We start from the raw sequence: 10,844 nt of genomic DNA on the forward strand, positions 1-10,844 counted from the left end.
AGGCGGTGCTGGAGGCCGTCCCGGGAGCAGGAGGCCATGGCGGCTGCGCAGCGCAGTCGGATCTGGGACTGGACGGCTGCTGCCACCTCGTGCACGCAGAGCTGCTCTCACACACCTCCCTCCTCCCCAAATCCCCCCAAAAGATGGGCCTGAAGGCCTCCAGAGGCAGATGGAAGCCCCACTTGGGGAGTAAGGAGAGAAACAGGCAACAACGAGCAAGTAAAACCAGAGCCCCAACATTTATTAGCCATTCGTTTGGCAGGACCTTACAGCAGCGCCCGGGAGCCTCTACCAGCACAACCCCACCAGGGGCAGCGGGGTGTGCGGTCCCCCCAGCCCCACGCACAGCTACGGGGGCTCCTGCTACAATAACCATGTAGGAACCCCTGCTGCCACCCACCAGGGTGAAACACTGAGTGTGTCCCCCCCTGCTGCCCTGGCCCCGCTCTGGAGGGCAGGGCAGCATCCCGGGTACCACCTCCATCCTGCATCCCGAGGAGCAGCTCCATCCCAGGGGAAATCTGGGACCTTATCCCATGATGGCTGAGTGTCACTTGCCAGCCCTGGCAGCAAAACCCAGGGGACACAGTGGGGCGGGGGGGGCAGGGCCGGGGTGGCAGCTCTGTATGGCACCACCGGTATAAAGATGCGTCTCCAACTGGGAAACTGTCCCCGTTTCCCCACTGACCTTCATCCACATCACGTGTAACAACCAAAGAGACCACGTAAAACCCTCGGGGTTTAGGTACAAATTCTGGCACCAAAGAAAAACTGCAAAATGGGAACCAAACAAACCCTCCCCCCACCCCACACCCCACCATTATTAAAATACTTTAGCTTTTAATGTTCAAGAGGTTTGAAGTTCTCAGCATCCTTCCGATTGCCATTATCCCAAGGTCTGCCCTGTCCCCAAGGGCTGGATCTCCTCCATGCCCGGGGATGCTGGGCACCACTCAGCTTTACCACAGGAAACACCACGTGTGTACAAGATCGCAGGGGAGCTTGGGGGGCACAGGAGCGTCACACACCAGCACACCAGGGCCAGCACACCAGCCCCTTCTCCTGCTCAGCCGCTGTCCTACTGCACTGCCCACAGAAGGGGAGCATGAAATTGAGGAGCTTGAAAACGAACAGTTGACAAAATAAATCATGTCTGAGTCTTTGAAAGAAAAATCTGCCTTGTTCGCAGCTTTTCCAAGTAGATGTCACAGAATCTGGCAAACTTTCCTGCTTCCCGCCGCGGGGCCGATGGCAGGAGTGGGTCTGGGTCCCTCTGTGCTTTGGGTCTCCACCAGCTCCGATCCTTTGCTTCAGCTCAGCAACACCACCTCCAGTGTGCCCAGAGCGGCTCCTCCACCCTCGGACCAGGACGTGATGGACAGCTCTGCTGCTGCCCTCAGGCCCAGGGGAGTCGGAACCCATTTTGGGCAGAGAAAGGGGGAATTTGTACCACTTCCCTGTGTCGGGGCAGGAAGGGACCCCACTGACGGGCCCAGGAATTAAAATGGAAAAATAAAAGAGAAACAGGTGTGAGGGAGGTGGAGAGGTGGCAGTGCAGGGACCACAGAGTCATGCCACCGCTGGGGCATCCCCGGCGCAGCTGTTTGCTCCTGGGGTCCCCTCCAAGGCCACGTCTGCTCCTGGGGTCCCCTCCAAGGCCACAGCCAAGTATTGCTGAGGAAGGTCCTGCCGGGTGCAGGGTCGGCCCCGCTGGGGTATTGCTGGGGGCGGCAGGCGGCAGCTACCTGGTGCTCTGCAGCTCCTCCCGCAGCCAGGTGGGCAGCGTCTGCCCCATCTTGTACAGCAGCTTCGAGAGCTCGATGTTATGGTCCCTGTAATAGTCCCGCAGGAAGGTGCGCGACTGCAACGGGAGGAGAGCGGAGAGGAACGTCAGGGGCATCAGGCCCAAGCCCAGCATCCCAGCACGGCCCCCCCAGCCCTGCCCGGGACCATCCCGGTAGGCTTTCTGTGTACTCACATCTGAATCCATCTCGGGGTATTTCCTCCCTTTGCTCTTTCCCAAGCATTTTGTTTTTCCTCCATCCAGCAGCTGACACCAGAACCCTTTCTTCGGATCAAACCTGCAAAGCAAGAGCTCTGCCTCACCCCTCTTGCCCCCATGATGAGCCCTGCTGCTGCCCAGCCCTGCATGGGGTCACTTCTCCACCTTTTTAATTCACGGCCCAGCGAACAGCTCATTACCACCACCCTGGTACAACAGGTTCCCTGTAGAGCAGCACAATAAGCAGCCCAGCAAGGTTCATTCATCACAGCATCGCCCTGCTGAGGGAGCACAGGAGTCTACATGGGTTTAATTACTATTTTCTGCAGCATCTTCAGCCCTGGATGCCCTCAAGAACCCCACAACACCTGGGTGCAGACTCAGAGCAGCCATGTATAGAGGTAAGAGCAGCATAGAGGTAAATTATAATTTTTCTAGCAGCTCTGGAGTTTCCTGCTTCCTATGGTAGGTTTTAATGTCTGGAAGGCTCAGGGCAAGGTGACAGATCACAAGCGGCAAGAGCGCATAAAGAGCCAGGGTGCCAGAGCTCAACAAGCAGCACAAACACAGCCCTGAACCCCATTCTGGGAACCTAGAGCTGCTCCTGAGCTGCCCCAAGTGACACCACTGTCCCCACTGCAGCGCCTGGATAAGCACAGCAAAGCAGGGTGCTCATTGAACATTATTTCTGATTGCAGCTGCCCTGGTGCAGGTCGCAGCAAGGAGGAGCTGCTGTTCCAGTCTCAGGTGAAACCGTGGTGTCATCAAAACCAGCGGCAGCTCCGTGGTGAGCTCCAGGGACAAACCACTGCACTGGGACCAGTGGCAGCTTGGAAGAAGAAGCTCGAGGAAGGACTCACGCCAAGGTCTTGTGATAATCGATGAAGTTGGTCACCCCAAGGAATTTCTGGACCGTCTCCATCACTTTGGCGGGTTCTGTTCGGAGCAGCTTGCCATCCAGGACCAGGATCTGTGAGGAGCAAGGCAGGGTGGTGAGGTGCCACTGGCTGCCAGCCCTGCTCTCCTGGGGCATGACAACACCTTCGCTGCACCTTTTGCCATTTCAGAGTCAAACCTGCCATCAACCCATTCAGGGTCCCCTTTTGAATGGTAACGTGCCCTGGTGTTCACTCACACTGAGTGTCAGAATGCTAAATGCAAAAAAAAAGCCAGGGCCACGAGCTGTCCAGGACACCATCAGAGCTCAGGGCCACCCAAGCCACCGCCAGCCAGGATTGCATTACAGCAATTACACAGAACCAGATAACTAATAGACTTTATAAGGCTAAATGACAGTGGAAAAATCATTCCAGGACTGAGCCCGTGCACAGCCAGCAGCACTGCACTGCGTGGGTCACAGCGGGGCCGGCGTCCAGCCCCATCTCCCCTGCAGGCAGCTCGAACTGCAGGCAGCCCTGCCTGCTATTTTTGTCCTGTTTCGATGACGCGGTGACACCGGACAGGGCTGCCCCACAAGGGTCTGTGGCCGAGAGTGGCAGATGAGTGGTGGGTGTCCCTGCAGAGCCACCCACAGCCCTCTGCCCCACAGCCCCCTTCAACCTTGCTTTGCCAGAGGACCAGCAGGACCCCCCTGCCCAGGACTGACACAACATCTCTGTGCATCATCCATCACCAGCTTCACACTACAAGGGTTTCCCTCTTGCTTAGTATCTCCCCTCTGCCCCTTTCCCAAGTACTTTTACTCTTCTTCCCATGTTTTTTAGAGTATAAGAAAAGCATCTCCCACAAGAGCGCTCTGGCATCTGACTTGGGAGCCAAGCTCTCTTCCCTGAGCAGCCTTCCTTGGGTGAGGGGGGCTCCTCGTGGTGCTGCCACTGTAGGAACGTGGTGCTGTCATCCCTACCTGGTTGGCGTGGTAGCTGTTCAGCCAGCGCTCGATGTGGGTGGCGTACCAGCCCGGCACCAAGCAGCGGTTCTGCAGGGTCCGGAGCTTCGGAGCAGCCTCAGGTCCCGCTGTGATCACCTCATGGAAGGTGTATTTCAGGGCGACCGGGTCATCATGAGCTCGCTGGTGCTGTCAGGCATGAGCAAGGCAGGTTTGTTCCTGGGGCAACCCAAATCCTAGGCTGCCCATGAGGCGCTGCCACTTCCAGGCCACCACGCTGTGTCCTTGTGTGTCTTGTTCAGCCAAAAAGCATGGCATCCACAGTCACCCCACCTCCCAAACCAAGGTGATGGAGGCAAGCCCCTTGCCCAGCACCTCATGGGGCTGCCCAACCTGGAGGAGAGGCGGGGGGGGCATCTCACCTGATACCAGGAGTAGGCTCGATCTGCAGGGTTGATGAGGATGGTGATGACTTTGGCCTTGGAGAGCAGGGCCGCGGCTCGCCGGGGAGCCACTTCTGAGTCAAAGTAGTTGGCACTTTTCTCAAAGTAGAAGTCTGAGGTGGTGTTGGAGGGGATGGGGAAGAACTCCATGTACCTGGGGGAGCCACAGCATGAGGCAGGTGGATTGGCACCATGGGATGTCCCCAGCATCCCCCCCTTGCAGGTGACATCTCAGACGCCCTGTATCACACACTAATTCTGCAGGGTGCCTCCAGGTCTGACACACAGCCTGTGGCTCCACAATCCCTTCCAGCCATTTGGGAGAGCCAGGCCTCACTAGATACCCCAGGCAGACCCCAAAACCACGGGGTAGCAGATGCACTCACAAGCACCCAGCTTCTGCTGGGGGCACTTTTGAGTCCTGGCAAGTGGCCTTTGCCTTCAAAACGACATCTCGGGGATAAACTGTGGTGGTGTGATGGCCTGAAGGCAGAGCATGAGCACGCCCTTGCAAAAGGCAGAGCCTGCACAGGATTCATCCCACTTTGCAGTACCCAGGTACCCTCTGCCAAGAGCCCAGTGGCTGCGAGGTCGATGGGAAAACCCACGGCATCACTGCTTCTGTTCCCAAAGGAACTGGTGCTCCCAGCTCAGCCCCCACAGCGGGGAGACCTACCAGTCGATGCCCTTGTGATAGTTGTGTCCATTGAAGAACTGTATCTCCTCAAAGGTCTCTGAGCTGGGGTAGTTGCTGCTCAGGTCTGGGTGCATCCCCAAGAAGAGATAAAGGGCAGTTGTTCCTTCAGACAGACAGAAAGTGAGAGCTGACTTGGGCCAAACCTCCCTCCAAGCTCTGCTTCAGGGCAGGAGGGCTGAGAGAGGCTCTTTGGGTATGTGGGGGGGACCTGGCAAGCCTACCAGCATGCTGAGGGCACCAAGGGTAAAGGGAAGTACCTGTTTTTTGAGGCCCAATGATTAGAAGCTTCGGGAATCGGTCACAGGTCTTTTCTTTGGACCAAATGTCTTTGTGCCGTTTGTCTTCACAGGGATCCTGAAACGCAGGGCGGAGGATTAGAGACCAGGTAGCCTGGACGGGACCGCTCACCGCTGCTCAGCCCCCGCTAGCCCGAGCAGACACATGTGAGGCCAAGATAGAGCTTATCTCCAGGTCTAAGGGGCAAACCCCTTCCTAGCACTGCCCACAGAACTACAGAGACATGAAAAAACGCTGCTTACTCAGGGGATCAGAGCGAAATCTGGGTTGGAAGGGACCTGAGAAGGTCACTTTATCCAACCCTCTGCTCAGAGCAGGGCCAGCTACACCCCACTTCGCTCTCCCAGCACAAGAAATGGGGCTGCTCCCCTCATCCCAAGCACGGGGGGTACCTGCCACAGCGGGTCCTTCTCCTCAGAGAAAATCTGGAAGTATTTCTGTGCCAGCTGCACAGGTGGCAACGTCTGCAGCTTCAAGTTAGTCCAGGAGTTGAGGAAGCGGACCAGGTGTTTGAAGGTGTACAAGCCCAGGCGGTCATTGCCATAATTAGACAGATGGGTCATGAAGATGCTGATCTGAAGCAGAGAGGACAGAGCAGGGGTTAGTAGAGCCTCATACAGCAGCTGTCCTGTGCAAATGGCTCCCACCCCGGCTGAGGACATCGAGGACATCTTCTACAGCAGCACTGGGGACAGCTCTGCAAGAGACATCTGCCCGTTTGTCCCCAGACAGCCGGGTGGTTGTACTCACGGGGTTGAGGAGCACAGTCAGGAACAGTTCACCCCCGTTGATGATTTTGTCCAGTTCGCTGGAGCCACCAGGGTATTCATTGTAGAAGATGGTGTGGGTGAAGAGGCCACAGGTTTGCCGGGGGAGTACCTGGGGCAGGAGAAAAACACGGATGGAGCAGGCAGAGGAGCCAGGCAAGGAAACAGCTACACGGGCTCCTCCAGGCATCCACGGCTGTGTCCCCTTCTCCTCCCAAACAAAAAGGGGGTTCTCAACCCTCAGAGGTCAGGACCAGCTCCACTGCCCCTCACCATCCTCAATGTAAATCCTGCTGCCCACAAGGGATGGAGGTGGACAGATGGAGAAGCCAAGAATTGTCCTCATATGAGGTTCTCCCATGCAGGATAAGCAGAGGGCACAGCCTCCTCAAATCAAAGCATCTGAGTTGTCCAGAAACCACCTGCTGAGGCTCTGGGTGTTGTGGGGAGGCAGGAGGAGAGAAGCACCAGAGATAAAGCCTGGCCACCTACCATGATGCCATTGTGGATGAAGCCACGGCGATAGCGAGCGGGTTTCAGGTGAGGGTACTCCTCCGTGCTTGTCACTTTGATTGACCAAACCTGCTTCCAAGCTTCGTACAACTGCACATGGACGGGGTACACACCCGAGTGGTGGGGGGCCACAGCGTACCCCATGTCAGTAGGGATGCCGTGCTCCTGCAGAGAAGAGAGCAGGGAGTGGGTGACCCTGCAAACCCCAAAACCACAAGGTCCCAACCCAATCTCTCCCCAAAAGACTGTCCATTCCTCTATTTGTGCTCCTGGAGAGCAACCAGAGCAGGGCTGTGCCCATGCATCCTCTCCTAACCAGGGCTGTCTCCTTGAAAGGGAGCCCAGGAGCAGACATGTTGGGTGGACACTTGCTCCTCTGCTTCACGTGGACCATCCTCATCGCTGCCATTTCTGCTGTCAACAACAAAATAACAGCAGCAAAGCTTTTCTGTGGAGAATGAGGAGACACATTTATATGGGACTGTAAATTGGTTTATGTCAGTAGATATAAAACATCTTGGAAATTCTGAGCTGGACAACCGCCTATCTCAAGTAGGGATGGTGGGGGCTCTCTCTAATTAAGCATCTCTAATGAAATCAGCCTAAAGATCCCTCTTTTAGGCCATAGAACCCAATTATTATTACTGGGTCTGGCTTCACTCATTTGGATTCAAACCAGTCAATCACAGGATGATCTGGCTTTATCCAGCGCAGATAAAGGACAGTCCAAGAGGATGGACAACCCGGTGCCCAGCTGAAGGTCAGAGCCCGCCTTTATAAACTGAACATGTCCCTGACAGCTCCGCCTGCAGAGGGAGTTTCCATCAGCCTGAGTCTGCCAGCACACAGCAACTGCTCCGAGATCCTGCATCGCTGTCCAGCGCAGCATCAAACGGTGCCCGGCTGAGCACCAAACCCCAGGCTCAGGTAAAACCCAGCACACACCAACCCAGGCGGCCCATTCCTCCTTGGATCGGAAGCCCACATCCCTCGGGCTGGATCTCCACATCTCCCGGGATCAGACCCCCACATCCCTCAGGCTGGATCTCTACATGACCCATGGCCAGGCAATGCACAGACAATGTCTCCCGTCGGGCAGGCACCAGAGCAGCTTGCTGCTGCAGCAGTGCATTGGCTGGTGCACATAAATACTTTGTTTTTTTCTCCAGATACTAGAGTATAAATGGATTTAACCGCTCAGTTGCGATGTATGAGACAGGACTTAACATCACCAGGTCCCATTCCTCTGGGAAGCAGAGACCATCACCTGGCTCCCCCAGGAAGCCTCTTCACCCCTCTTCTCCCATCCTCCCCCACCACAAGCACGCCCACTGGCGGCATCTTACTCACGACAGCGAATTTCTTGTTTAAGGTCATCTGCTCAGCGAGAACCGACTGGTTGTGGAAGAGGTGAGGCTGCATGTGGCTCCACATGTGAGGGAACCACCAGAACTCCTTCACGTAGGAGAGCAGCAGATCGTCACCTTCATCCTCAGCATCGGTACCTGCGGGCACAGTGGTTGGTGTCACTGCCAGGCATGCAGAGCCATGTGTGAGCAGCTGGGGCCAAGGGAGGGGGAGCCCCTCTCGGTGACCAAGTGACAGGGGCAGAGGGGTGGGACGTCTGAGGACCCTCCTGCAGCCCCAACATCAGCCTCTTTGAGCACGGGTTTGTGCCCCAACATCAGCTGTATGGCACCAACACGCAAAGCGATGCCCTCGCCTTCCTCACCCGTGTGGAAGAATTTCCCTGAGTATCCCAGGTTGAAGGTGAAGTTCGGGATGTGAGTGCGCAGCTCATTTTGTGTGTCAAACAGTGCCTGGGAAAGGGAGAGAGAAAGCAAGATGTCCTCAGCACGTGGTCTTGGGGACAGCTGTCACACCAGGCTGAGGATCAGTGTCCTCAAAAGGGGCTCCCAGGGGCCCAGGGGATACTCGGAGGGCAGAAAAGCTCATCCCTGGAGCACCCCAGAGCAGCATGAGCACCCTGCCCACCCAGGACATCACAGCCGCACCTTGACATCTTCCACCTTCATGCGCGTGCCCTCCTTGCCCACAAAGATGTCATCGATGTCCACCAGGATGTAGCGGTCGAGGGGCAGGGACAGCCTCTTGCCCGTCAGGAAAGAGACGGAATCTACAAAGACCAGCTTGTGCAGCCAGAAGTTGAGGTTGTTGCCAAAAAGTACCCTCTGGATGCCATCATGGAGGCCCAGGTCCTGCATCACGGTGGTGTGCAGCGCCGCGTCCACGCTCATGTGCGGGATGGACTCAGCTGACTTGGTCTTGGCCAAGAGGACGGGCTCATAGGTGGAGTGGTTGGACTGGAAGACGGTCCAGTCCTCGCCGGGCAGCACACCCTTCTCCACCTCGCTGGGGCGCGTGATGTACAGCAGAGGAGACTTGGGGTTGATGCTGCAGTCCTTCAGCGCCAGGTTGGAGTGGAGGAAGAGGGGGAAGCCCTTCAGCTGGGCGCTCAGCAGGCTGTTCTCGTTGGCCTGCGTGGGGAGAGACAGGAGCTGGAGAAGACAGGACACAGGGGACGGAGGTGTCGAAACACACAGCAAGTGCCCAGCCTGGCTCTGCAGCCAGGAGCATTCCAGGGCCACGAACTGCTGTGGCAAGGGGGGTAGGTAGCTCAGCACCCACAGAAATCCAGGTGCCAGGTCCCCTGTTCCCCTCCCAAGCATGGGACACCCTCATTCCCCTCACTCGCTCAATCCTGCTCACATCCAACATGCAAAGTACCCCAGGGCTGCGAGCCCTGGGCAGGAGAAGGGCAGCAGGCTGCCGAGCAAAATACCCACTTGTGCTTTTGGCGAAGCCCAACAAGGGTCACAGCTGTGAAATGGGATGTTAAAAGCAACCAGACTGATCCCAGAATTATGTTTTTACCCCCAATCACCCAGGGCCTGCACAGCCCTTCCATGAGAGGGCTAAGTTGATGCCCACTGCTAGAAGTCTGTGCCTCACGCCAGGCTGTGGGCTGGCTCCACACAAACCAGGGCCGCTGGCAGAAAGCAGGAGCAGGGCAGGGTCCCTGCAGGGCAGTGGGACCCCAGAGTCCCCTGCTCACACCCAGCCTGGCTATAGGGTCTCAGTTCAACCTGTGCACCCCCTTACCTTGAAGAAGCCGATGATGCCCACGCCGTACTCCACACAGTACTTGTCCAGCAGCTCCCGGTTCCAGGCATCCAGGTTGACATACTTGAGGATGTTCTCATAGATGATGAGCGCAAAGCGTCCCCGGTCCTTGTCAGTCAGTGTGGGCATGTCCCCCTTCCCCGGGGCGATCTCCGTCCTGTATTTGAAGCGACTTGACTCCAAAATGGCCACGATCTCCTGGCCCAGCTGGGAGTAGAGGCTCTCCACAAAGACTAGCACCAAGGGGTCCGTGCGGGAGGAGTCGACCACCTTAAGGGTCTTTAGCGGCAACAAGCGGGAAGGGGCGACCTTGGGCTCATCACAGTCCGGCCCTGCCACGTCCCCTGAGGGCTCCAAGCCCCTTTTCCACCCATATAAATAATATGCAGAGACGAAAACACTGAGCAGGCAGAAGGCGAAGAGCAGAAGCAACACCACCTGCGGAGAGAGCTGCCGGATACCCCGCCGGGCCCTGGCCAGCACAGTCATCCTTGCATCCGCGAGGTGAGGTGGGGTACCTCCCCCTGCCCACCCCCTCCCCTCGCGAGCCCCGGGGAGGGGAAGAAGCAACAAACCAACCGACAAAAATAGGTGAAAATAAAACTGAATGCTACTAATAAATTAAAACACTAGCAGGCCGCCTGTGCAGACTCTCTCCCCTCCAGCAGTCCGGTGTCCCTTGCTGTCTGCTTCATGTCACCATGGCAGACGCACCGAGAGTCCTCTTGCTGAGCCGAAATCCCCGCAGTGGTGGCAGCGGCGGCAGCGGCCTCATGGCCTCAGCGGGGCGAGGGGGCGGCGGGCGGCCTCGGGGCGGCTCGCGGCGGGCACACGGCCATGGCGGCTCCCCGGGGCACCCCTGTCCCCTGGCTCCACACAGTGCCCTGCGAGAGAGAGAGACAGGGTGAGAGGGCAGGGTCGGTGTCCGTACCAACGCTGCCTCTTGACGCCAGCACAGCGGCCCTGGCAGATCCCTCGGCGAGCTGGCTGGCGTGCCAGGGCTTGCCGGGAGAGCACCGCGAGCTCCCGACGTGCTGGCGATGGGGCGGGAGCGCAGCGCACAGGCGTTTCCCAGGATCCCGGCTGCCGTGCAGCTGGGGGGCTGTGCAGGGGAGTTCCCACCTCCTGTGAGTCC

The 10,844-nt window shown here is 57.6% G+C and overlaps 1 protein-coding gene across 1 annotated transcript; it reads right to left on the reverse strand.

Annotated features, from left to right (window-relative positions):
* Positions 1–800: 800 nt before the first annotated feature.
* Positions 801–10,198, reverse strand: NDST1 (N-deacetylase and N-sulfotransferase 1; the record flags this gene model as incomplete). Its single annotated transcript, XM_080353477.1, has 14 exons — positions 801–1,861; positions 1,979–2,081; positions 2,863–2,972; positions 3,867–4,037; positions 4,271–4,445; positions 4,968–5,091; positions 5,246–5,342; positions 5,678–5,860; positions 6,036–6,164; positions 6,545–6,730; positions 7,916–8,070; positions 8,298–8,385; positions 8,581–9,063; positions 9,689–10,198. 14 exons carry the CDS (start codon positions 10,196–10,198, stop codon positions 1,742–1,744), a joined length of 2,634 nt encoding a protein of 877 aa, XP_080209603.1. The 3' UTR covers positions 801–1,741.
* Positions 10,199–10,844: the final 646 nt, after the last annotated feature.

Source organism: Nesoenas mayeri (assembly GCF_963082525.1).
Source record: "Nesoenas mayeri genome assembly, chromosome: 14".
NCBI lineage: Eukaryota > Metazoa > Chordata > Aves > Columbiformes > Columbidae > Nesoenas > Nesoenas mayeri.